Source organism: Sceloporus occidentalis, unplaced genomic scaffold (assembly GCF_023333645.1).
Source record: "Sceloporus occidentalis isolate IW3139 unplaced genomic scaffold, rSceOcc1.0.p SCAF_151, whole genome shotgun sequence".
Classification (NCBI taxonomy): Eukaryota; Metazoa; Chordata; class Lepidosauria; order Squamata; family Phrynosomatidae; genus Sceloporus; species Sceloporus occidentalis.
The window spans coordinates 2,285,931-2,312,991 of NW_028317131.1; the positions used below are offsets into that span (position 1 = coordinate 2,285,931).

Here is a 27,061-nt window from a genome sequence, read left to right on the forward strand (position 1 = left end):
CCCGTTGCCTTATGGGTATTTCCTGCACAGAAAAGAGATGGTTTCATTTTTGGAGGGTTTAGTGAATTTACCAGTAAATCCGGAAGTCCGTTTCTTTCTAATGTTTCACATAATATGATATAGGAAGCTGAAGAGTTCTTCTGCAGATGCGCATTTCTCTCAGATCAGGTCCTGTAAAAACCAACGACCAGGAACCCGCCAGTTACTGTAAGCGGAGTCCAGACGTGTTTTATGAGTGCAGACGTGTACGGAGACGAAGAGCAGTGTTTAAAATATAAGATCAACGTAAAGACGCAATAAAAACAAAAAATATATATCGCTACAAGCAGGAGAAAAGACGGTAAAAACGAGGCATGGAGCGGAGGTGCAGGGGAGAGATTAAAGGTCCTTGCAGTAGTAAAGAGTAACCTCACACGCATGTGCGAGGATAAAAAAAAACCCCACAAAAAACAATCGATAGTATTTGGGTCTAAACTATCGGCCAAACGGCATCAGAATGCGCAAAAGCTTAAGATGCTAAATGGCTGTGAAGCCCCCCAAAAAATTAAGAGGGAGGTTTTGGTGCCAGGAGGAAAAAAGTAGCCCGAGACTGAAAAAGAAAAGGGAGTTTAACCCGGGAGATGTCAGTAGAGAGCAGCAAAGTCTGGTGGCACCAGGTTCTGTGGACTACGTATCCCATCATCCTGGCGTATGGCAATGAGAGGGGAAGCCTCCATAGCTTCCACTAACTGGAGTGAGGAATCCTATCTCAGAGCGTGACAGGGTATGAAAGCTAAATCGATCGGGGAATTAAATGAACGCGGATCGTGTGTGTGACGCGCATGTGCGGTGTTGGGGGGGGGGTATTAAAAGAACATGGATTAAAAGAGCGCAGCATGAGGAATACATGGCGAGGGTAGATTACCACACTGTACTGATAGAGGGGCAGTTAGTGGGGGGTATTGACACGTTCGCACGGACAATATTGAAGACCTGACCATTGAATATCAGTTGCTTTTGCAGATGGGAGCGAGATTACCAAGAAGGACCCAAGACGCCGCCGCGTGGCCTTACAGGTGCCCTGGCACGGACTAGTAAGCATTGGGAGAATATCCAAAAGGCAGAGTTATTGTGAAATAATCGGTTTACCTTTATGCCCAACGCGCCCGGAATAAATGCTCTTTTATGACATTACACCAGAGCTCCTTCGCAGAGATTATTCCGAGGAACAGAACCCGATGCAGAGGCCAAGAGGAGCCAGAATTCTGCTACAGATACAGAGTGTGGGAATGGGTATGATTTTTAATAAATAAGACTGCCACACTGGTATCGCCACATCAATAAGGCACTAAAAGAGTTAGCGGACTATCAGGCAAACAAAAAACACAATCAAACAACTTTAAACATGTCAGGCAGGCATGAAATGCAGTTGGCGGCTACAAGTTTTGAGGACAGACTGTCCGACTCTTCCTCCCCATAAAATTCAGCTTGTGCAGTTCATATTTTCTCTTTAAACTTTAAAACCTTGCTTGTATTATTGTTTGCGGTTGTTTAAACCCATACTTCTCACACATTGTCAGGCAGAATGAAGAAAAAAAAAATATATATATAAAAAAACAAAAACACAAAAACAAACCCAATCCGTTCCCGGAGATCAGTCACAACGACTGTGAAGCTCGCCAACGTTTCACCATTCAAAAGGCAGAATACGAAATTAAATTTGGAAAATTTACAACGTTTTCAAAAATTTCTGCGGGTTTTGCCACCATCGGGCTTTTTAAGCTTGGTTAACTCTGTGGCAGCAAACATGTTAAACTGGTATAAAAAGCAGTCCCATACGTGGAAAAAAAAAATGGATCGGCATCCCCGTTATTTATTCCTGGTCTGCTTGCGTTCGAAAAACTGCAAAATGAAAGGGGGAAAAAAAAAGTTAATATATTATGATTTAGAAAAAGCTATAGTCAGGACAAAAGCCAAAGCAAGCATTATGATCCGCAGCTGATTTTTTTTTTTTTTTTTTTAACTGTGCATTTAAACACCGATTTCAGAATAAATCATATTTCACCAGTCAGAGGTAAACTAGGCTGTGGTTAATCACTTCCAGAACCAGAAAGCCCAATTATGAGTGATTTGTGCAAATGCCTGGGCCAAGTGTGATAATTTGTGATTAACACCCATACACGCAATCCAGTTACCTGCGAATGGTCATCCTGCCCCGCCTGGTCAAAAGAGAAGCCATGTAAAAATCATTTCAACAGAAACGGTTATAAAAAAAGAAAATAAAAAAAAAAAAAAATTCTGAATTCATGCCGCCTTTATTCACACCAACAACTCAATTATTCTACAAAACTGTTGTATTACGACGGCATTGAGGGATATAAAGAGCGAAGCCAAGAAGTAGATCATCAAAGATCCTGTTTACTAAACCAGACCTCTTGAGGTTACGATGTCCGTATAGTCATAGGATTTCAATACCCTCACGTAAAGGAGGATAATTTACACGATCGCCCATGATCTACTCCACAAGAACACATTCACACACGGAGAAGTGCAGAAATCACAGAACGTGTGCTTTGCTACCCACCTTGCTTGACGTGCGGGGGGATTTAGTTTTGGAGACCCTGGGTGACTTCCTGCTTGGCGATTTGCGGATAGTATGAAGAGGGGATTTGGTAGAAGTGCTGCCGGTGTTCCCCCTGCCCCCCTGCGTGCGGGGACTGTTCTTGGGTGTTGGAGTCTTCTTGCCAAGACCCCTTCTTAGCAGGCTGCTTCCCAACTTTTTCGGCGTGTTGAGAATATTAAAGGACATGGACTGTCGCCGGCTGGACTGTGTCAGCTGGGAGGGAGAAGAAAAGGAAGTTGGCGAGGAGTTAGCTTTTTCCTGAAACCTTTGATATTTCAGGACATACTTCCCATCTCTCCATTATAAACAATAGTCTAGAGAAAGTCCAACGCTTGGCACACGCGGCAGCGACCCACCTGCGGGTTGACATTTGATTTGCTTTCAGCCGTGGACAGTTTCCGTGCATCATGTCTGTCCTTGGGGGTCATGGGTCGTGGAAAGCAGCTGGCGGACTTTTTAGACTGCAAAAGAAAGGGATTTGCAATATAATCATTTCTAAAATAAAGTCTTTTGTGCTGCTCACTGTGACCAAGAGGGAGAATTGGATTTCAATCGCTTGTGAAAAATGGCACAAAAACAAAGGTTTATCAGAAATGTAAACTAAACACTTGTATCCGCGCTCCCCTATAAACCTAGTGACGGCGCTGCAGAGTTGCCCTCTCACCTCCGGTGTGTCCGGCCCCTGATGGGATTCCTCGGACACTCTCTTTCTTTGCTGCTGTCTAGTGAGGACATTGCTTCCCCACGAATGATCGACCCCCGAGGAAGCCAAGGTCATTCTGCGCGTCGTGGACTCCTGGATCTGTGAAGGCAGCAGGGTAGCCCGCCGTAAAGTCTCCTTTGGGTCTCCCATCTTCACCTCGTCATCCGTGATTGTGGCAGAAAGCAGCGACGGCTGTTCGGGAAGATTCATCAGATTCAATGGAAGAACTACATTTTCGTTACATGTGTTGCCTTTGCATACATAATATAGCCGAAGTTGAGAGGGATCTTTTTCTCGTGTCTCCGAAAAGTCTATGGCAGGGGTTCTCAAACTGCGGCCCTCCAGCTGCTGCAGGACTACATCTCCCATACTCCTCAGCCAGCCCCTTAGCTGAAGGAGCATTATGGGAGATGTAGTCCTGCAGCAGCTGGAGGGCCACAGTTTGAGAACCCCTGGTCTATGGTATAAATGATCATATCCGACCAACCGACCTCTTTGATGGCCCTTTTAAACAGGCGCTCCGTATACACGAACACTACAATTTTTGCAATAGTGCTCTATACACTTTTTAATATCACTTAATTACCCCAAATCCATTGTTTCCCAAAAGGTATGGAAAGATTTGGGGAACTAAAGGAAAATTAAACCTTAGACCTGAACCGAGACGCAGCACATAAGACCATATTATACGGGTGGAAGGAACCTGAAATTCACCAATATTTTTTTTTTTATAATAAGCATACAAAAGGTCAAGTTAGACAGATCTTACTAGCGCCACAACCGGCACCAAACCTAAGCTTAAGCCTCGGACCCTCTAGTTTTACACTGACCTCTTATTCTAATGTTTCTCCTCCTTTGAAAGAAGCTTCCCCCCAGGCATTTGTTAAATCTCTAAGTATTTAAAAGGTTTCTATCAAATCTTCCCTCTCTTACCCGAGACTCGAGCGGGTAGGAGGTCTTGAGGTGTGGAGGACAAGCCCGGTTCCTTAACTGCAGCTCTGCTATTCGGCTCCAGTCTTCTTGGGGGTCTGGCTCATCCTGGCACGTACCCATGTAGAAGCTGTTCCGTCCTGAAAAAACAGAGTTCGTAGGGTCTTGGAAATGGTCTATGAGGGACGTCAAAGTGACAGCAGGGGCCTTCAAAAGTGTTAACCGAACAATCCTGCAAATGCATTTTAGACAGCAAGCTGGTTCTTGGTACACGTTCTATATAAACTAAATCAAGGGGCTCCTTTGAAGTAGAACACTTGGCAGGGGAAGCAGTAGGCTTTACAGTAGTTGACCATTGTATACCTAGATTTGAAGTTGTACACACACACACACACACACAGCTAGGCTTTATTTACCTCCGGCCTGAGAGAGCCGCGCGGAGCTTCGCGTTGTTGGGCGATACCCTGGGAGGTTCATTAACACAGAGTTATTGAGGCTATCATCCGAGGACGCGTGTTCGGGCCGCAGCAGCGACTCCTGGGACGGGAGGCTGGAGAGCGCCGGTGCAGAGACCGCGGGCTGCGGCCGGCCGCCCCGCTGCAGCTTCTCCGGATGCAGGCTCTGATGAGACAGAGCCGAGCGCAGGCTGTAGAAAGAGGTGTTGGCGCTCTCTGGTTCCTCTTTCGTTTTCTACGGAGGGAGACACGTTTAAAAAACATTCATTCCTGTAACACGCGGTGAAGGATCTGCCGAGGGGGTTGACAAATACACAATTTGAAAGGTGCCGGCTTGAGTGTGAAACATTCGTATCCCTAACAAGGCAGGGCTGGAAACATTTTGTTGTACTGGTAACAGCCGAAGTGCCCCGATAGCGGAGGATATTCCACGTTCGCCTACCTTTGTCATGGTTATGTTGATGATCTGGGTAGTACGTCGACGAGCAGATCGAGTCTTCTTGCTGGAATCCAAGGACAGGTCGCCAATAGAGCCAATGCTGCTGTCTAGCTTAGACTGAGCCCGAGTAGGGATTGGGGTGAAGTAAAGACTCTCAAGAGACTCCACTTTCCGTGGCAGGCGACCGGAAGCCAGAGATTCCAGACTTCCCGAGGATGCCGCGGGTCCTTGGTGGGAACGACCATTCTTTCTGAGACGTAAAGCACATAGTGGGGATCAAATATAACGCATGCTTAAAAAACGATCCATGGATAATGTGTGGGATTAATAATATACACAACAGGACCAAAGATATTTTAGAACGCAAGTAACCCAATCATGAATTTAATCCGGTTTCTTTGCTATATTGAATGGACAATATTTAAAAAAAAAAAAAAAAAAAAGCAAGATGGTGCAAGAACGTTTCGAGTCTCAATAAGAGGAGTTACATCTATTGTTAGTTCTACAAACTTTTAAACATCTTGTGCAATTATGTGTGCCTTATTGCCACAAGCCTCAGTCACAAAACAGGAGATGCCAAGATAAATCTCTACAACGAGAGAAAGCATTTAATCTCCCAAAAATATCTATGCATTATTATTATTGCACCAACATGGAAATGTTTCTACTGTAAGAATTTGCGTTGACTCTCGAGGGAGAGTTGCAATAAGTCTTATGCAAGACACCTAAGCTCTCACCGTTTAGTGAGTAAACCCCTACGTACTGCACAGAAAGCGGGAACTGTTGGCATGATGTACAGATAAAGGGGTCTTTTCAAATGCAGAATAAAAGGCAAGAGACCTCTATGGCTTCCCCAACACTTCATACCCTGTGGAGTTCATTGGATGCTCCTCCTCATCACTCATGTCCAGGCTGTCTATACTGACATCTGCGTGGCTTTGCCTTATAACCCGCGAGGGGCAAAGGGTTTCTCGGCTTTTCATAGCATCTGTGGCTACCTGGAACTTGCCCAGCTCTCTAAGCTGCCTGTCTGCATACTCCACCTGAAGAAAAGAATAGGTTGAGATCAGAAGCGGCCAATTTGAGATCCTCAAGTACGGCTATATGCATCCAGACATCTTGTTGTAAATGGAGTCAGAATACTGGAGTAGACACTCGCCTGGGCCTCCAAAGTCCTCACTTGAGCGGTCAGGTTCTTACAGCTCTGTTCCGTCTCCTTGTTCTGGAGCAGAGAATGCTGCAGTTCCTTGCCGAGGCGCTCACACTCCGTCTTGAGCTCCGCATGCTCTTTCCGAAGCGGTTCCTGCTCCCTGATGACTTTCTGAAGCTCATCAGTCAATTCTTGGTTCTGTGCTTTCTTGGCATCGTAGTGAACCCGGGCCTTCTCCATCTGATGGTGTGAGACACACGGTCAGTTAAACCCTACTTTGGAAGCCCAAAGATATCTGGAAGCCTGGGTGGTTTACCATCAAGACTTCAAACCTTCCTTACAAAAAAAAGGTTCAACCAAGCCATAAATTCAACTGTGAATTCTTACGCTATGCCATGAACAACTTGCACGACATTAAGGCATAGTTAGATTCCCCATCTATTTAAAAGGCGAGTGTCATTTTGATGTTCCCCTAACAGTTTAATAGACTAATTTGAAATGCTTTGGGCACATCAGAGCTGAACACACAATACAATAGCGGGGTAATGACGCGAGTCCTACCTGGGATTTATAATGCTCCACAGCTTGCATCTGTTGCTCCAGCTGAGTCTCCAGCTCTGCAACCCTCTTCTGCTTCCCGTCGACCTCTTCACGAACTTCGCTTTCTCTTAGCTTTACAGAGATAAGACTCAACGTCAAAAGACAAAAACGGGCGCCATAAACGCTTATAGAACCAGAGAACAAAGGAAAAAAAACAACAAAGTGGTATGGTCTAGCACCATGACTTAAAGCGATCACGGTCAGTGGCCGAAGAGTGTAATTTACAAGTGATCTGGTTCAATATTGCAAAATAAAATGAAAAAAGTCTTATTTTTAAACAGCATTTAACATAATTTGTTATCTGATCAGACTTTCACCGTCAACCATTTCTTTAGTGTACGTCAGCTTTTTTTTTAACCCCTTTAATCCCAGGGGTTTTTGGTACCTCAAAGCCCAGAGCAATTTTACCGTTTTTGGGCTGTCGGTTGAGAGATTATTCTCTTTTCCTGTGAATAGTGTACCCATGTAAACTATATATTGGTTTTTTTCAAGGAGAGATAGAGCTTTCTTTTCATACCATAGTTGGATGATTAGCTGAAAATTTAGAATGAGAAATTTAGTAAACACTTTTTTACATTTTCCATCTGAATCCTCACAAAATTAGGTAAAGTGATGGAAAATCCCCTCCAAGTTTATTAATTCAGGGGTCCTGATTTCAGAAATACCTAATTTATATAGATTTTCCAGACTTTCCCAGCACCAGGGAGCATACTATAAGGTGTAAATTTTTTGTATAATTTTTATGCCTATGGCTTAACGGGTTTGGGGGTTGTGAACGGGGGCAGGAGGGTTATACTGGGTAGATGTAATGCTAGGGCAATGGGATGTAAGGTTTTATAATTATTTTTTTTTATATATTTTTTTTTTTTGTATTTGTTTTTTTTGTCCTCTTAGGCACCTCCTGAACATGCCAGTGATGTCACAATGACATCACAGCTCACATTATTATTTTTTTATTATTTATATTTTAATGATTTTTTTTAATTATTTTTTAAACGGCTTTTTTTCCCTTCACTGCTTCAGGACGGGAGGGGGGGGGTGAGAGACATGGTTTCTCACTCCCCTCCCCGCACCGATCACACTGTGATCTCTATGCAGGTCCTCACAGACGTGCATAGAGATCGCAGCGTCTCTGTGCCTCATTGGAGGACAGGATATCCCCTGCAGATGACCTTCCAGGTTACGTCCGCGCGATCGGGCAGTTTGAAGCCTAACAGCTTTCATGCCGGAAGCTGTTACAGCAGATCGGACAGCAGTGAGGAGCCTGATCTCCCGTGCAGCGGCAGGGATGTGTCCCGGACGCTGCAAGAAGGGCTGGACGTACCGGGACGTCCATAGGGGTTTCTTAATTGGCGTTTTTTGGATGTCCCGGTACGTCTATAGGGGATTGAAGGGGTTAAAGCTTAATTCGACATGTACTCTAAATAATCCGACAGCCCAGTCACTGAAGACTCCAATGACATCAGACAATCCTTTTATTTTCACGCTCATGAATTGGTTACTTGTGGTCACTAAAGAAATCTCTCCGGCTTTGCGACTTTAGGAACCCAGCGTGGTTTTGGAGAGTGGAACTAGCCGTTCTGCCAAACATTAAATATATTGTTCCGCGAGATGTTCGAACCAACGTTCGGTGAAGGAGCAGAGGGAAAATTCTTCTGTATAGCGCCACGTACCTTGAGCTTCTGCTGCTGAGTTCTTATGGTCTTTTCCTGCTGATTCAGCTTTTGGCTCAACTCCTGTACCTGGAAAACAATGCATCACAGCATATGTGGGAACCCGCAATAGTCCTTCAAAGTCCACATAACGATATATTCACAACGCTACTAAAATGTATGTTGCCCAAGAAGGAAAATGCATGGATATGATATTACCCCGATGTAAAAAAAATAAATCTAGAGATTCTTTTAATTACATGACGACACCACGCACAGGGGGCACACCGGCAGGTATTTGATGTTTTAGGGGAGAGGCCACATGGGCTACAGATACTAAACGGCTTCATGGAAAACATACATTTACAAGCAGGAGTCTGAAGAGCATGCGGAAAATGTAGGTAATAAACACGCGGTCAAAGATCACACGCAAAGCATGCCCAAAGCAGGCATCTGTGTTGATCGTCGCTGTGTATATTGGTGTATAAAGCACCAAGCCAGTTAGTAATCCGAAAATCTATTCTCAGAGAACCAATTTATACCCACGCATGCGATGAATTACATTAAAAAAGGTATCACCCCTATGCCAGTGCCAACGGCTTCCACCTAGCGGCATGATATGTTGCGGTGTTCATTGGAAACTGTTTGCCTTAAACTAGAAAGGAATGGCGGATTAAAAGATTGCTGCTGCGTCTGAAGGCTCAATTAATTAAACTCAGAAATATGTGGGGGAAAAAAAAAATATATATAAAATAAAAAAACCACAGGGAAAGCCAGTCGGGGAAATTAACGAAGCCACCTTCCCAAGAGACTTTCACGACGATCAACGAAACGCCTCTATTCGATCGTTCTCTGGGTTGTCTTAGTGTAACAAAAATCAACGAGGAAACCTTGAAGCATGGCTTGGCCTTAAAAGAAATCCCTCTAAAGAAAGCATTCCTAGGCATGGATTAAACATTATTCTGTGTGCAAGCAGAGTGCCGGAGCAGCGCCGCACAGGAACAAATTAGAAGGAATCACAGGGAGAGATTAACATTGGATGGTTTGGTTGGAAGCAGAGGATGCCAAATGAGTAAAAAGTCTAACCTGCGTGGAGGCCGTAAAGGGACATGGGTCAGGTCAGAGCCGAAGCTACCACCCTAATTGCGTACGAAGGAACCAAAGCTCCGAGCGCTTTTGGAACGGAAAGCGCACGTCCGGGATCCCGCACACCGACGCATCCCATTTTTTTTTTTTTGCAAACAGTTCTCAACGAAAACCAGAGACGGCTTTGTACATAGAAGATGTGTTAGCAGCATGCACCATCACCGTTTAAGAAGCTGCAGCCGAGTGTTGGTTATGCTCGTTACCTGCTCGGATTGGTCCTTCTTAGCCGTCTCCAACTGTTCCACCTGTTTGATGGGAAAAAAAAATAAAAAAAAAAAAATAAAAGATTACACAATAAAACAATGACTTCATTTCCCCTAAAAACTGGACCTGTCAGCTTTACTTGGACCTTAATATGACTTCCGATAGAAGCATAGATTTCACAAAAGCGATGAAGGATTTGCTACACGAGCCACAAATCTAAGAGGTCAATTTAAATATGAGAATCTACAGGTCGTTCTTACCTGAAGCAGTAACTTCTGCTTCTCTTCTTGAAACTTCTGTCTTTCATCCAGAACTCTGGTCTTTGCGTGGTCATACTTGCTGGTCACAGCTTGCAGTTTTTGGCCGAGCTCTTGAGCTTCTTCTTTGCCTTGACTGACCGCTTTCTCATACTGCCGGCGGAGAGCCTGGACCTCTTGGGTATGCTGGTTTGTGATTTTGGAAAGCTCGGCTTCAAGTTTCTTTGCCCCCTGATCTGAGAGATGGGACAAAGCGCCGTTTGCCTGCTGGAGCTCGGAGATCTGCGTCAGATAAGCAGCCTTCTCCGTCTGCAGGGTCTGTAATAGCAGCTCTCGCCGCCCCAAAGTGTCTTTCAGCTCCATGAGCTCAGAGATTTCTCCTTTAGCCTTTTCAAGCTCAGCCCGTAAACACTCTGCCCTTTTCTGGTGTTCCTCAAGCTCTTCGCCGTGTTTCTCTTCCATGACAAGCCGCTGCGCTTTGAGCTCCTGGTAACTGTTTTTAAGAGAGGCCAACTCCTCCAGGACATTCTGGGAGCTGCTAAGCTGGTTTTGGAGACGAGACATTTGCTCTTCTCTCTGGTCAAATTTTTCCTTCCAAGCTCGAATTTCGTTCTCAAGACGCTCTTTCACTTCTTTCTGAGAAGTCAGTTTCTTTTGCAGTTCCTCTACAGAAACGCTTTGCTTTTCAGCGGTCTCCTTGAAGCTCAGAGCTTCAGATTGCACACGTTGTAAAGCACCTCGCTTCTCAGCCAGTTCTTTAGAGGAGGCGTCCAACTGTGCCTGGAGCTTCTTCAGACCGTCCTCCAACATCACGCTTTTACTTCTCTCGCTTGCAAGCTGGTCTTTGAACTCCACACAAGACTTCTCGTTCAAGGCTAGTCTTTCCGTTAAGCTCTTCACTTCTGCTTGCAAGACGGACATCTCTCCGGTCTTCCTTTCAATCTCTGCACGACAGACGGCTATTTGCTCTTTAGCTTCCGTTAAAGATTTACCTTTCTGCTGAGTTTCGGACAACACCGAGGACAGCTCTCGGCTGGAATCGTGCAACGCTTTCTGACTCTGTTCCAATTCTTGCACTTTGTGAAACAATTCTTTCTTCAAGGCCTCCAGAGAAGACTCTCTCTCGGTTTCGCACGATCTAGAATCCTCGAGCTGCTTCAGAAGCTCGCGTGTCTTCTGCTGTTCTTGCTGGATTTTTGCCTCCAAATCCTCGATGCCCTCTCTCTGCCGCTCTGAAACTGAAGCCTTCTCTGAAGCCAGGCTCTTTGCGTCGGCGGCTTCTTTATGCGCAAGAACTATCAATTCATCCTGTTCGCTGCGCTTCTTCATAAGATCTGCTACGCTGGACTGAAGAGCTTGCACCTCGCCTAGCGCAGCCTGGTACTGCTCTCCGAGTGAAGCGTTCTCTCTCTCTTTGACCGTGAGATCATTCTGCGAACGCTCAACTTCTCTCTCTTTTTCGCAAATTGACGTCTTTAGAGCGGTTATCTCGACCTCCATGGATTTAACATTTTGCGTGTACTGTTTGATTTCTTCTTCTTGCGTGGAAGATTTTACTTCTAACGCCTTCAACGCAGTAACTTCATCAGAAAGTACGGACACTTTTCGCTGCTGCTGCTGTAGTTGGTCTTCCCTCAAAGAGACTTCCTTTGCGAGTCTCTCTAACTCGCTCTCTTTCACAGCAATGAGGTCAAGAGAACGGGACAATTCATTTTGCAGGGAGGTGAACTCGTTTTTGTGAGTATCCAGAGATTTCTGCAGCTGAACCTCCACTTCAGCTTTCGCAGCTTTCTCCGCGGCGAGATCAACTGCGGCTCTCTCCCTCTCCTCCTCCCGCTGCTCGATTACTTTATTCCTCGCGTTTAGTTCCTCCTGGTGTTTAAGGCGAGACTCCTCCAGCTGTTTCTTCAACAAATTCACCTCTTCGGAGAGCTTCCGGGCTTCACTTTCTCGCTCTCTGACGGCTGCCTGTACGGTGGTCATTTCAGATTCTAGGGCTGCCGTTTTTTCAGATTTCTGATCTTCCAATTGCTTCACTTTGGCCTCCAGCTCCAATTTCCTATTCTTCTCTTCCGCCAGCTCACGTGAAATCCTCTGCAGGTCTTGCGCTGAATTACTTAAAGATGACTCCATGTGTGAAATCCTCTCCGTCGCCTCTTGCTGGGACAGCTTGAGCTTTTCCTCGGCAGACTGAATCGCACGGAGCAGCTTCTGTTCCTCGACTTCTTTCTCTTTGATGCAATTAAGAGCAGCGGACAGTTCTGTTTTCAGCTTGGACACGCTCTCCGAATGAGCGGTGGTGGCATTCTTTAGCTGGGCTTCCAACTCGGACGCACGAGTCCTTTCCTTTTCTAGCTGCTGAGAAACCTCAGTGTAGTCTTTCTTCACCGTTTCAATCTGTTCCTCCATCATGCAGGAGCTTTGAGCAATGCCCTGTTTGGTCTCTTCATAAATGCCCTTCCATTTGTTTACTTCCAGTGCCAGCTCCTCTTGCTTTGCATGCTGCTGTTCTATTCCTGCAGTGGTTTCCGTGAGTTTGGCCTGAAAGCTTTCAACCCCTACCCGGTATTCCTCCTCCAAGTCCCTGAGCCGAGACTCTAGTCTTCTGCCGTTTGCTTTTTCCTCCTGGAGCTCTACGAGTGCTTGATCTCTGCTCTCACCGAGTTTCTTAAGGTCTTCTTCTAGTTTAGAAGTCATCTTTCCCTCTCTTTCCACAGAGGTGGCATATTTAGCTTTCTCATTTTCTAAATGGCCTTTTAAGACTCTCACGGCGTCTTCCAGAGATGCCAACTGCTCTTTAAGCAGGGAGTTCTCTTCGGTCACAGACCCCATCAAGGCAACCTTCTGCTCATAAACCCTAAGCTGGCTCTCTTGCTCGACGAGTTGTGACTTCAGAGCCTCTAAGGCACTTGCATGGGCCTTACTCTGAGTATCGTTCTCAGCGTCTAGGTTTTGACATTTCGCAATCAGATCCAGAATGGTCGCATCGAGCTCTTGGACTTTCACAGACAGCTCTGTCTTCTCACGCTTCAGCTCTTCGATCGTTGCCACGTTTGTTTGGAGATTTTGCTCTAAAGCATGGACCGTGTTATTTAAACTCTCTAGCTCCTCCGCTTTAGCAGACTTGTACTCGTTGAACATGGCTAAGGTGGAGTCTCTTTCGTTGACATGTTTCTTGCATTCTTCTTGGAAATGAGCCATCTGCTGGGCTTCGGCATCTAGTCTTTGCATAAGCTCCACCACTTTGCCCTCAGACTGTTTTAATACGCTGCCAAGATGGTCCACTTGATCGCCAAGAGCCTTCATGCTTTGTTTTGAGGACTCCTCTTGCTTTTTTAAGGTTTCCATCAGCTCTCCTTTCTGCCGCCTCTCTAGTTCAACTTCACGATGAAGCCCCAAAAGCTGCTCCTCTTTCTGCATCAGGGTCGTTTTCATCTTGGAGATTTCCAGCTTCAGGGTGGTGATCTGACACATCAGCTTCTCCTCCTGAGCTCTGGCCTCCTGATCTTGCCGCTCCTTCTGGAAAGTGATCTCAGACAGCGACGTTTGCAGGTTGGTCACGATTTCTTGGAGCTGAAGTTTCTCAGATTCAAACTGCGATCTCTGAAACTCGAACTCCTCGGTGGCTGCTCTCTTTTCCTCTTGTAACTGGCTGATCTGAGCTTGGAGTTCAACTAACTTTGCTGTAAGTGTGACTACCTCCTGCTGAAGGCTTTCCAACTAAATAGAGAGAGAACACATATTAGAAGTGACATTACAGACAAAAAAGTTAATGTATTTGGCATTTATTTACATTTTTTAGTTATGCTTTTTTCTGGATCTGCCATTTATATGCTCTGGACACATGCAACATCTCAGCCTCACATGGTTTACACCATTTTGTTTCAGTTATACTATCATTCCTTCAGAGACCATGCAACACAAGCCTTTTTCTCAGAGTCCTGAAAGCATCTGTGGAGATTCTTCCTCTGGGAAGAGGTTGAGTGCGCTCTGCGATACCTTCAGGATGTCCCCCATGCTTTCCCCTTTCTCCAATGAATGGCTCTCCCCAAGCTTCTTCAGCTGGTCTTCAAGCATTGAAATCTTGCCCTGAAGAATTAAAATCTGCTCCTCGAGGTATTTCTAAAAAGGACAAACAAGATAAAAATTAACAGTCGCCAAAAAAATAGAGACAATTTATAGTTCATATCAAAACATCAACTAAACTGTTGCGGTATACATGATAAAAAATAAAAATGTCTCCCTGTGGCACATGTTGGGAAGCTCGTCAGTCACACACCCAGTAAACTCACTGGTGGTTGTGTAAGACCTTCCCCGTATCACAGCCCTAAAAAAAAATATGGCGGCCCTACCTTTTCGTTAAGGGCCACGTTGAGCTCGTTTTCCAGCAGGCTCTGTCTCTGCTGCCAGGCGGCCATGGACAGTTCATGCTCCTCCGATGTTTCGTTCAACGCTTCCTGCAGCTGCACCAGGCGACTCGACAAGTCTCGCACCTGGATAGACGAGGAAACGCGGGCACAAGCCCAAAGGGAATTTGTGTTAGTCAATTGTGAATCAGGTAGCGCTTTTTGGCTGAGCTCTGATCTTTTGAAAACTCTAAGTGAGCAAAGCATGGTACTCAAGCTTTCTGTAATTTTATGGAAAACATTTCCTATAAGCCAGGAACTTGGCATACTGGAATACAGGTGGAGTTAGGTTAGAGTACCTTGTAGGAGAGGTCCCCATTTTCCTCAGACAGCTGGTCATTCTTCCTCTCTAATTGTGTTTTGTCCGTCTTCATGTCCTGGCACTGTTTGAGGGTGTCACGAAGTCGTATCATCAGACTATAAAGTTTAATGGTGAGAGATAGGGGGGAAAAAAAAAAACATTAATAGGTCAGAAACAGTGTTGCCTACATTACACAGCTGACACCCTATTAATTTGAAGACAGTCTGCTTTGGCACACAGTACAGCTAAAATTGCAAGAATACCGTATTCGCTCGATTATAAGACGAGGTTTTTTTCAGAGCAAATGCTCTGAAAAATACCCCTCGTCTTCTAATCGGGGTCGTCTTCTAATCAGACCTCAAATAGAGTCTGATTAGGAGACTAAGATCCAGATCCCCCGCACCGCTGCAGGGGACCTGGATCCTCCTGTCTCACCCCCCCCCCCCATCATACACACACTTACCGGTGCTTCCTGCTGTATTGCCGGGGCAGCGGGTTGACGTCTACGCGATCCGCGTAGACAACGTCCGCTGCAGCCGGAAGGAGGTGTGGCTAGCAGCGGGGGTTGTCTGCGTCCGTCGCGGAGACCTTCCCCGACTGTCAGAGATCTCTGATCTCTGACAGCCGGGGAAAGTATACGCGACGGACGCATACAAACCCCCGCTGCCAACTCCACCTCCTTCCGGCTGCAGCAGAAGGCGACGTCAACCCGCTGCCCCGGCTGGAAGCACCGGTAAGAAATGGCTGAGAGGGGAGAGAGGAGAGAGGAGAGGGGAGAGGGGAGGGGAGGGGGGGAGAGAGTGTGTGTGTGTGTGTTAGTTAAATGGGGGCATAGGGCATTTCTGGAGTGGCGTTAAGGGGGCATTTAATAGAGCACTCTGCCTCCTGAAATGCCTTATACCTCCCTATATGCCACTCTGCCCCATAATATGCCTTTTAACCCCCTAAATGCCAGAGTGGCATATAGGGGTATAAGGCATTTCTGGAGGCAGAGTGCTCTATACAATGCCTTTTAACTCCCTTAATGCCACTCTGCCTCCTGAAATGCCTTATACCTCCCTATATGCCACTCTGCCCCATAATATGCATTTTAACCCCCTAAATGCCAGAATGGGATATAGGGGTATAAGGCATCTCTGGAGGCAGAGTGGCATATAGGGGGTCAAAAGGCATACCATGGGGCACAGTGGCATATAGAGGGTTAAAAGGCATATCATGGGCCACAGTGCCATATTGGTGTGGCAAGCCTGGGGGCAGATGTGCGTAACTGGGGGACAGGCTGGAAAATACAAGAAATAAAAACAAAAAAAATATTTTTCTCAATCATAGCTTTTATTAAAAAATAGTTTACATGAATTAACATTTACTGGTAAAACTTTTTTCCTTTAGGGTCGTCTTATATTCAGGCTTTTTCTTTTTTCCTAAGTTAATATTCAGATTTTGGGGGGTCGTCTTATAATCAGGGTCGTCTTATAATCGAGCAAATACGGTATTTACACCCTGAAACTAGGTAAGTGTTTTGATGGCGTCTTCGGTGATACTATCAAAGCAGAACCATTTAGATGTAATGTAAGAACGTTTTACTTTACTGAGGGGGTAGTAGAGGAACAGCCCAACAGCAGAAGTGGTAGATCTTACTACAGCGAGGGCATTTAAACATGCATGGGACAGGCATATGGCTTCTGAATCTAAGATGAGACCAACGACTGATTAAGGTTAAGGGCCTTTGGAGCATGAAGGGGAAAAAATGGCCAAATGAATTTCCCAGAAGATTCTGTTTATGGTTCTGCATCCTCAGTAATAAAAGTTGAGTAATAGGGAGTATTAAGGGCCGGTCACAGATCTCTTACTGCTCTTCTGAAATGGTACCTTTCGTTTTTCTCTCTCAGCTCCTCCAGCTCTTTGGGCTCCTGCTGCTCAGCCTGCTTCTCATTCAGCACCACGAGACGCTCAATACGCTGCTGCATCAAGAACAGCTGTGCATCTGCAACACAAAGCGGGCCAAATTCAGTCTGCCTCACCCCAAATGGGCAACATGACATTCTATTCACAAGGGTATTAAAAACAAAATATTTAAAAAGGACTACCTCTTGTATACTTAAAGTACAGCTCAAACTTTTAGGCAAATGTGCTAGGTAAACATGGCGATGGCGTGTTGCTGCTTTGCTGTACACGGAGTTCCTGAAAGCATTTTTCTCTACGCCGGCCCAAGATATCGCATCTAATAAAGTCTCCTTTTTAGACACTAAATAAAGCAGCTATAATGAGAACGCCCTTAAGGTTTTATAACATTGTGGGGACATTATATTTATCATTATTTACTATAATACATACGAGGGCTGAATGTTCATCTCACGGATCGTGGCAACTTTGTTACCACAATCTTATTTTTATGAAAATTTAAACCAAAAAAAAAACCAAAAAACAAAACTCAGTCTTCTCAGCAGAACCTATTTTTTTTTCCAATACAGTCCTGATGCTGCCAAGAAAGTCAGCAAGAAACACTGCTCAGATGTACAAGTGTGCACCAAAGCACTGTATTCATTTCAAGAAACTTAAGGCAGACTTGAGCTCAGGGTGGTCCCAGCAACATGGGTCTCAGCCCTGGAGAAAACTTGGCTGGAAACGCGCATGCTCGCTTCCACAAATGATTCCTTTGTCTCACCTTTCTCGGCGAGACGTTTCTTGTTCTCGGAGAGCTCCAGTTCCAGCTCATCCCTGAACTCTCTCTCCTCCGTTAGCTGCTTCTTCAGACGCCTCATTTGGAACTGAGGCATGTGCAAGACTTCAATCATCGGGGACGAGGGAGCATCTGCTAAGCTGCCGGAAAACAGAACACACTAGGGATAGGCGATCTTGACCACAAAGGCTTTGCAACATCATATATACTGTAGTACTGTGTTATTCTATATGGTGAAATATTTGTACTCAGATCATTGTTATGCAGAGGATATTGTGAATGTTCCATTTAATAGCCGTTCATTCATCAGCACATGCAAACCTGCTATGTACAGAAGCCAAACCTTGGAGTGTATTTTTTTTGTTTTCTGGAGCATTTCTATTTGTTGTTTTATATACTCTAGATTGTAAGCTTGCGAGCAGGGCTCTCTCCACCAAATGTATCGGTTTGTCTTAGTCTGTCAATTCTTGTCTTGTCATATCCCTTGAATTTATGTATTGTATTAAGCGCTGCGTAAACTGTTGGCGCTATATAAATAAAGGATAATAATAATAATAATAATAATAATATATACTGCTTTTGTTTCTTGTATAATTAGATTAAAAAAAAAAATCCTTTTGGCTTGTTACATTGCCAAAATGTAGATTATATAGAAATTAATCATGTGCTTCTCTTCTTTTCACAGGTTGCTTTGGGAGTAAAATGGCTTACGGTTTATATGGTCTGGAAGGTGCCCATGCCTACTATGTCTGCTACACATCAAGCGTATTCTGTAGGTTACACCAATGGACAGCAATGGTTTCCAATACACCCCCCAGTATGTACCTTTTCATGGCCGACGAGGATGCCACACGATGCAGCTCCAGAAAGCGCACCTCTGTCCTCCTCTTTGTGGGCACGTTAGGAGACATGGATTCATCGGAGCTAGAAGCAAGGTCACTGGAGGACGGAAAGCGAGCTGCAGCGGAGGAAAAAACAGATTGCCGGAGACGAGCTTAGAACACTAATACCCACCATAGACATCTTTAATTTGCATAAAGGCCACACAATGCTAGTGTAGACGTGTGTTTAACACATACCGTTGGGCGTTCGGGTTTCAGCCGTACCTTTCCTCTGCAAGAAGTGGATGAGCTTGTCATTCTGAGACAGATCATCTTCATTGTCCAGAACAAATCTAAGGATCGAGGCCAACTCTGTCTGCACAAATAAAAGCGAAGAGAGAGCGTTGTGGGAAATGTACTGAAAATGTTACAGGAAAAAAAGATCTAAACATATGCCTCACCTGAGTCTTGTGGTCAAAATCATCAAGCTCTTTGAGATTTCTGGATTTCATGTTGGAATAATATAAAAGTAGGACAATAACCTAGGAAAAAACAAACAAGCCTTCTGATGGTTTTGAACGAAATATTTGCATTAATTATTATTGCAAAGACATTGGATACAAAGACTTGTATATGGAGCAATCAGTAGATTGTGGGGGCAAAACACCGACAACTATAACAGCGATTAAGATACAGCTAGGGTTAACTTATGTTATTTCAAGTTTTCTATCCCCCCCCCCGGGAGAAAAATTAATATGTTTGGAGGAAAAAAATGTTTCAACTTTTTATTATTACCTTTATTGGCAGTTTTTAATTGGTTTACATAGCAGAACATTTAAAGTGGCACCTATGGCACCGTTTGTGGTTTGGGGAGCCTTTACATTAAGGGCATCTTCAAATATCTGATACAATATACTCTGGACACAGCGCCCACAAGTCAATATAGTAAGCCGACACAGTATATATATATAGTAAATGTATTTGCCATAATACAAGTTGTTAGTTCACCTAAAGCCAGACAGTGTGTGTGGTCCCCATGGTCGCTTTTACGACAAAAAAAATAAATAAAAATGCATAGATGCTTGTAAGCGGGACATAAACTGTGCCAATAAGTTTGAAAATAGAGAGGATTTCGTGGGGTAACTATAACCCTACCTTGGAAATTTCCACCTCCACATTCTCTCCGTGAAGAATCTTCTGCCACTGAACAAGGTTCTCCGCAGAGGAGCCATACCGACAATACCCTGCAGGTGGAGACAGAGAGGCTGGTGCATTAGTATCAGCCCACAACACCCAAATCCCACCAAAGCAAGAAGAAATGAGATATATCTAGATCTATATCAAACATATACACACACACACACACACACACACACACACACACACACACACACACACATATATATATATACACACACACATATATAATCTCCTTGGGCTTGACCTTACTTTGTAAGAAGTTGCAGAGAAACTTAAGTCTGTCTTCTAGAGGCTGCTGGAGAACCCGGGTGGTTTCCTCTGCATTTCCATTACTAGGAGAGAAAACAAGATATCACACAATATACACACATGAAACATGCAAGCCGTGTTACACTGTAGTTCTCCAGCCAGAAAAAAAAAAAATTATATATATATAATAAGCGATGTGTCTGAAGCATGGTAAATAGGCATTTATGGTTCTACAGCGCTTAACTCCGTAAAGAGTTAAAGTGGAATGAATATAGACGTGGCCACGTGACGATGCAAGCATTGAAATCTACGATCACGTAAACCTGCCTTTTGGCTTTATCTGGGTTTGTGAGCATTGTGATCGCTTGCCATGGACAGACAACGGAGGGTGAATGTTTTCTAGAGGTGAAGCGGGCGATCGCTGCGTCAGAAGCCCGACAGGCCAGTCCTAGCCTCGACAGCGACATCGGGGTCTAGCGGAAAACACCTTATAGCACATGTCCCGATCACGGCTCTTAAGCTTGCAGAGTCTTAGCGTACCCCATAAAGCAGGGGTAGAGAAGGTGAGACCCCCCCCCAATAAATCTGAGACGTGATGGTTAATGGATAGGAAAAAAAAAAAAAAAAAAATAGATAGTCCTAGTCTTGTCATGACCTTTGAATGTGTCTAATGTAAGAAACGCTGTGCCATATAAATACATTTAAGTACACAAAAAAATTAAACACGCACACACAAACAGATATAAAATTAAGTCATGTCCGGCGTTGGAGGATTTTTACCTCTTGCTGCGGTTTCTATATTTCCCTGGTAAATATACATGTCTGTGATGTAAAAGACACAAAGTTACTTCTTATTTTTCACAGCAGTTTGTAGAGATTTAAAAAAGGAAACGGGGTCTCAAAGAAAACGGCACTAGAGATCGGGGCCGAAGAGCTAACCATCTACGGGAGGACGGGATGCAGAAGGGGTCACAAAGGAAGGCGATGAAGCAGGGAGTACAAGGAAGCCACAAGAAAAAACAGTTGGCACCCAACACTCGGGTTGACAAAGCGCTAATAAAAAAATCATTAAAATACAACCTAAAGAAAAGGAAGAATAAAAAGGCTAATAAGCTAGTATGGGATAAGGAAGATCGCCTGTATGCTCGTTACCAAGAGTGGTGAACCCCCTCCACGAGAATGCCCCAATAATCCTGCCCCGTTATGCAGCTATATGAACAGCGTTTACGCGTATGGACGCTATGAAGTGTAAAAAAGGGCCCTGTGAACTAAATGAGATGGGGGGAGCATGGAATACTTTAAAATCTAACCTAGTCTGTTGAAGACAGAGGATCTCTAAAGGACATTTAAGAAGTATTATGTCTGTGCTGCTCATGCTAATGGTTTATTATTTATTTACATTTATGATTTTTAGTAATATATACATTTATTGTAATGAACGAGCCTGCAAGTGAGCTGAATAAGGAGTCCCCATTTATTAATAATTTGTTTTATATAGCGCCACCAAATTCTGCAGCGCTGTACAGAGGGTATCAATGGCCAACCCCAGCTTTTGCCGACAATAGAAAAATCTGAGGATCACTAGTAGCTAATAAGTCAAATAAAATGCTAATCCATTACAAGCTGTGTTAACAGTGAGAAAGGCGGATAAAAAGCATGAGCAGGTTTACAGCTAGGCACTGGATTAAGATGACTGAGCCCTACCTGCCGCCCCCCGCCAAACCTTAATAACAGCAACATACTAAAAAGGCATGTAAGTAATAACACAAAACACGTTTTAAGCGATAGGTTTCTGGACAATGTGCGGACAGCTCCCCTTCTGAGGAAATCGGCATGCATGGGGGTGAAGCAGGCAATTTGTTGCGGTGACATTGAGCTCGGTGACTTGGCTTCATGCCTATTGCCAATAAACAGCCTGGTGGTAGCCCCTCCAGGCCGTAGAGCCGTTGTGGTTGTTACTCACAGTTTAGAGACAACTTTAATCAAAATGCTGAGATCCTGAAGCTGAGATAACCTCTCCACGGGCTCATCGACCTTCAGGCTGTTCACCTACAGAGACACAGGATTGGCATTAGAGCAGAGAACGCGCATGTACAAGGATATTCAATAATCGCTCCCCAAGCCCTGTAAGAGGAGTTAGCATGCCTTCCCATGTGATTGTCCCATTAAAGCAACCTTTCGTAGCAATGGCTGTGTTCTGGCATCCATGTGGATACAGCAGGGGTGAGAGTCTGGGGTTACCTGAAGACTTTCTACTAAATATATTTCATGTATAAATAGGCGTCATTTTTAAACCCAGAACGCATATATCTGCAGTTTTTGTATTAGAATCACGTCTGGACTTTTGCCTGCAGCATTTCAGACGAAGTCACTGTAGCCCAGAGGACCCAACTCCAAACCAGTCCATCGATGGTAGCTTGTCAAACTGAATTATTCATATCCAATATGACACAAAGCAGCCTTTAGGGCCCGTTAGGGGCGAGTGAAGCACGTGAGCTGCCTGTACCAGTAACGTTCGGGGGAAACCAGCAGCCAGCTCTCTGTTAGAACAATATAATAACTGGAAAGTACTGCAAGATAAGCGAATGGGGACAGACCTCGCGGGCGCTGGGGGCTCACAGGTACTTTACACTTTCATTTACATGAGAGCTGAGCAAAATCTTGGCATTAATATGTTTGCATGCCAGTGCATAGAGGGAGTTCTTCATCCCTCCCCATGTATCACCTGTGCAGGAGTGCGCATGCCCAGAATACGTACTGCCCGCCAGCTCCAGTACTCGCGCAAGAGTTCCGGAGGGTCTTATGAGAGCCCTTGTGGCTATGAGTTTCGTACTTTTACACGCATCCATGAATCGGGAGGTGGTTTGTGGCATGAACATCCTTTTAACGGGAAATCTGCCAGGTTTATGTGTAAGTTCATCTGAATTTGCTAGAACTTTAGCCTCGCTGCACAGATGGCTCCAGGTTGCGTTGTAAATGTAAAAGCCGGTCTCTGATACGACAGAGACAGAGTAGCCGGTACTTTAAACCTCATCCCCAGCAGCCATTTACCCAGGAGAGAAGAGCGTCCATAGTGCTGCCGTGTAGCGCCATTCCTGCCGCCTTCCCCGCTACTCACACAGCATGCAGGCTCCTAGAACGTAAAACACAGATATGTCATATTAAACCAAAAATATATACACACATACATCATACATACATACACTCACACACGTGTGAAGCTAAAGCAGATATAGCTTAAAGAAGGTTATAAACACACAAGCCAATATCCACTAACCCTTATACATACAGCCTGCGGAATGACAGCCGCCAGCAAGGTATTTTGGTGATGAAGCCGTTGTATAGGGTTACATTGTATGACCAGTACCAGGCATAAAATAATACCAAAAGCACACAATAACCACAGCCTGAAGTCTTCAGCCATTCAGTGGCCCCCCCCGACCACTTACAGGACTCTTAAAGCCATCCCTTTAACGCAGGTGATAGCTGCCTGGCCGCTGCGCGGTAAAAGACAAGAGGAAAGTCTACTGATAATTCTATGAGATGAAGAATATGAATGGAGTGAAGCGATACATCAGATGTATCAGAACGTTGGGTTAAAGAACTGACTAACCCGGCGAGACAGGCGACTGCCGGCTTGTGTTACTTTAAGACACAGCCGCTAGCAGGATGCAAGTCATTTATTTGGTTATTCATTGCGCAAGTCAAACCGACTCCAGAAGAATAAACTACTTACACACCAAATACCTCTGGGCTGCTGACATAAAACTAAAGGGACACCCCCAGTATCCCCGGGAACACACAACGCTTATTAAACCAAGTATTTTAATACTCCGCTGTCCTGCTTCTGCACCAGTGATTGGCTGCATAAAGCACCCAATCAGCGGGAGGATAGAAAAGAGGCAAATTCATACGGGGGGGGGGGGGGTTCTGCCGAATGTCTTAATGCGTTTGCAGAGCCAACCACACGGAAATTTAAAGGGGGCAACTGGGAGGTCATTAGCATCGATGTGATGCGTACGATGGCTTGAGGGTTCCTTTAAGAATCGCAGCAAGGACCTTCTGGTCTCTTCATGTTCTAGCGGTGTTTTAGGGGTTTAACTACATAGATCATGTCAAAAAAAGGAGCTGGGGGGGGGGAGAATAAAACATTTTTAATATAGGCATGTATTTAGAAGACAAAAAAGCAAGATCCTATTGGCTACCCTCAGAGCTTATCCAGAATATACCCTCAGAAGGCACTTTGTTACCAAGCTGGTGGAACAAAAACAGAGCGTCACGTGGCTTCAAATCAATACAAAAAAGTAAGCAGACGCCATCGATGGGTTTTAGTTATTCAACCAATATTTAGAATCGGGGAAAACATGCGACCTAAGCGAGGTGTTTTAGAACGCATTTCTTGCCATTTCAGATAGCTGGGGAATTTTTGAGGGGTGGGGCAAATATTGTTATTTGCTACAGTAACAGAAGCTGGCGTCTGCTACTAGGACGCCACCGGTAAAGGCACAGACCGGGAACGCTGTACACGATAGGGGGACACGCGGCTTCCTACGGTCACCAGGAGAAACACGGCGGGTCTCGGAGACGGTCGGGACACAGCGAGCGTCGCACATTCCCAGCTCCTCGGAGCTCACAAACATTTACCCTGCCACAAGCCAAACTAAACTACTTCTGATAGGTTATTAAGCAATTCAAAGCAAATACTCCACCTTGTATTAAAGATGTCGTTCCACTGCTGAATTCAACACGTATAAAAAACAGATCATAGAGCATACCTGCTACCCGGTGCAAACCCCCCCCCCCCAACAAACCGTAAGACTTACAAGAATCGGGAGAAAGTCTGGTCACTATGGCCGCCACGTTCCCGGTGATCGGTAGACAAGCTGCCTGAGACTTAAGACCACAGGGTATCCCTGCAACAGACGGCGGGTGACAGGACAGAGGCTGCCCTGACCATAATTTTAGAATAGCATGACCAAACCTAAACAACGTTACATGGCTCCGGTCCACTTACACATCACGAGGGTCCAAATATAAAATGACGGAGCAGAACGCAGCTGGGTAAATATCGCCATTGTGGAACTACCATATTGGCTCGAGTATATATATATTCAGGGTCTAGCGCCGCAGCCGTGCAGGGGACCCGTATCCTACTCTCCGATACGCTCAGACAGCCCCCCCCCGCCAGCACTTCCCACGGGGGGAGTCCCAGCAAAGGGAGATTGTCTAAGAGCATCGTGCGGACGTTCACCGGCAGCGGTGACCGTCCGCACGATGCGTTTTACCTCTTCCCCCAAGACTTACCAGAGCAGACTCATCCGCTGAGTCACGGCATCGGAAGTTGTATACGCGTATTGCGTAGATGTCCCCCGCCGGCCCCGCAAGACTGCTCTGGTAAGTCGGGGGGGAGGGGGACAGTGGCAGCATATCTCGGGGGGGGGGGGGGGTGGCCTATATTCGAGCCAATACGGTAAATGTATAAACGCCTTAAGAAGCTGCATACAAGGGGCCGTGCAAGACGCAGGTGGGCTTTTCAATTCAATAACCAGCTAGGTAACTTAGTGACATCACAAGCATAAAAGAACAGTTTACTGCCCACCACAATCATAAGAGCGGGAAAAGCTAATTTACAGAGAAGCTGCAGCTCACCACCCTCTCCATTGTTTTTCCAATTTTGGAGGCTTTTGTTGGGGGGGGGGGGGGGACAGATATCTTCATGCTGGTAGTGGCAAGTATACGACATACGTGTGTGAATAAATAAATAAAGGGGTGAATGAGTGAATGAATGAATATTACCGGACGCATCGTAGAAGCAGCCAGAGGCACATGCATACAGAACACCGACAGATCTAAAAAGTCTTAGGAGCCATGGCAACCTGGGGTTCATCAACTCCTGGCCTAGCAGTTATTGAACAAAAAAACAAAAACTACTTCCTGTCTGGTGTGTAAGCAGGGAGTGCTTTGTGACAGGCTTCTCATAGGCCTTAGAGAGAGGAGCGCTTCCTGTGACAGGCTTCTCATAGGCCTTAGAGAGAGGAGCGCTTCCTGTGACAGGCTTCTCATAGGCCTTAGAGAGGAGAGCTTCCTGTGACAGGCTTCTCATAGGCCTAAGAGAGAGGAGCGCTTCCTGTGACAGGCTTCTCATAGGCCTTAGAGAGGAGCACTTCCTGTGACAGGCTTCTCATAGGCCTTACAGGAAGTGCTCCCTCTCTCTAAGGCCTCTCTGACAGGCTTCTCATAGGCCTTACAGAGAGACTCCCTGGTTTATGGGATCCCTATTGTGTAACAAAAATAATCAGTGCGCTTTACATACATTCATGAGTCGGTATTGTCAATGATGTCATTACCCTGTTTGGTAAAGTAAATAAATCTGTAGATAATTAAAAACAAGTAAAGCTTTAACGGCTATTTTCTGTGTTTGACAAAGAATTCGTACGAGCGCAGCAAGTACTGCGACTCCACAGAAAATGCACTAATTACAAAAAAGGGTTAAAACAGACAGATATCCTTTCTACGCAGGTGCAGACACCGCATGTATTACTGTAACATTTAGCCACAGCGTTTGAAATATCGCACTTCGACGCCGACTTTCTGGCTCAGCGTGTCACGGACACAGCCAGGGTCCTCGTAAAAAGCAGACGGGGATTCCAACCCACGTTTTATTAACAGCAGAGATAGCCGGGGGGCACCGGAATAAAAAGTTACGATACGCGGTCTCTGGAAGAGTCCTGAAAAGCAGAAGTGGTTAAACGCGATTTTTGGAAGCGGACCCCCTGGTGGGTGGGGGGCAATATATGAGAGAGTCTCGTCACTCCACAGTGTTTATTTACATCCCACCCCTAAGGCAGAGAGCAGGACATCCGGAAGTCAGAATCCAGGCCCCTGATTAACCCATTGAAGAACAAATAGCCACATTATTATCCCTAACGAGCTGTATTATTCAAGCGCTTTATCACCATAGCAACCGACAGAATGATCCGATAAGCAGAAACAAAATGCTCTTTTGACACATGGGGGGGGGGGGGGGTAGTCTATAGTCCGCTTTGCCGGGCAATCATTTTCTCCCTGAAACCTCATGTGCGGAATCAGAAACCTTTACGGCCCGGGATCTTATGGGACCGACATCAAAGCGCACGGAGGCAACCGCTTCACACCCGCAGCCATGGCAGCAATCCAGCCGTTACCAAACCGCAAAGCTCACTAATCTCAGACACGGAGGCTGTAAAGGGCGCTTTCCAATCTCAGAGGGGAAGCGTTCAGTTATAT

At 45.3% G+C, this 27,061-nt stretch overlaps 1 protein-coding gene across 1 annotated transcript; it reads right to left on the reverse strand.

Moving 5' to 3' along the window:
• Window positions 1–1,848: 1,848 nt before the first annotated feature.
• Window positions 1,849–25,600, reverse strand: LOC149280636 (nuclear mitotic apparatus protein 1-like). The gene is made up of 25 exons (XM_089500338.1): window positions 25,592–25,600; window positions 22,818–22,928; window positions 21,759–21,844; window positions 19,796–19,878; window positions 19,502–19,590; window positions 18,808–18,888; window positions 18,632–18,722; window positions 18,351–18,483; window positions 17,511–17,665; window positions 16,715–16,829; window positions 14,844–14,961; window positions 14,491–14,631; window positions 14,138–14,260; window positions 10,142–13,858; window positions 8,553–8,621; window positions 6,841–6,951; window positions 6,283–6,519; window positions 5,997–6,166; window positions 5,133–5,379; window positions 4,652–4,925; window positions 4,239–4,375; window positions 3,267–3,497; window positions 2,959–3,063; window positions 2,564–2,815; window positions 1,849–1,881 (listed from the first exon to the last, which is right to left on the reverse strand). The coding sequence occupies exons 1-25, from the start codon at window positions 25,598–25,600 to the stop codon at window positions 1,849–1,851; spliced, it is 6,918 nt and encodes a 2,305-aa protein (XP_089356464.1).
• Window positions 25,601–27,061: the final 1,461 nt, after the last annotated feature.

Excerpts from the sequence above, each read along its gene's own strand:
- LOC149280636 (XM_089500338.1), bottom strand. Across the intron at positions 19,591-19,795 it reads TCTCTGCAACTTCTTACAAA|GGTATTGTCGGTATGGCTCC; the intron begins GTAAGGTCAAGC and ends CTCCACCTGCAG. Across the intron at positions 17,666-18,350 it reads TCCTCGTCGGCCATGAAAAG|CTTAGCAGATGCTCCCTCGT; the intron begins GTACATACTGGG and ends GTTTTCCGGCAG.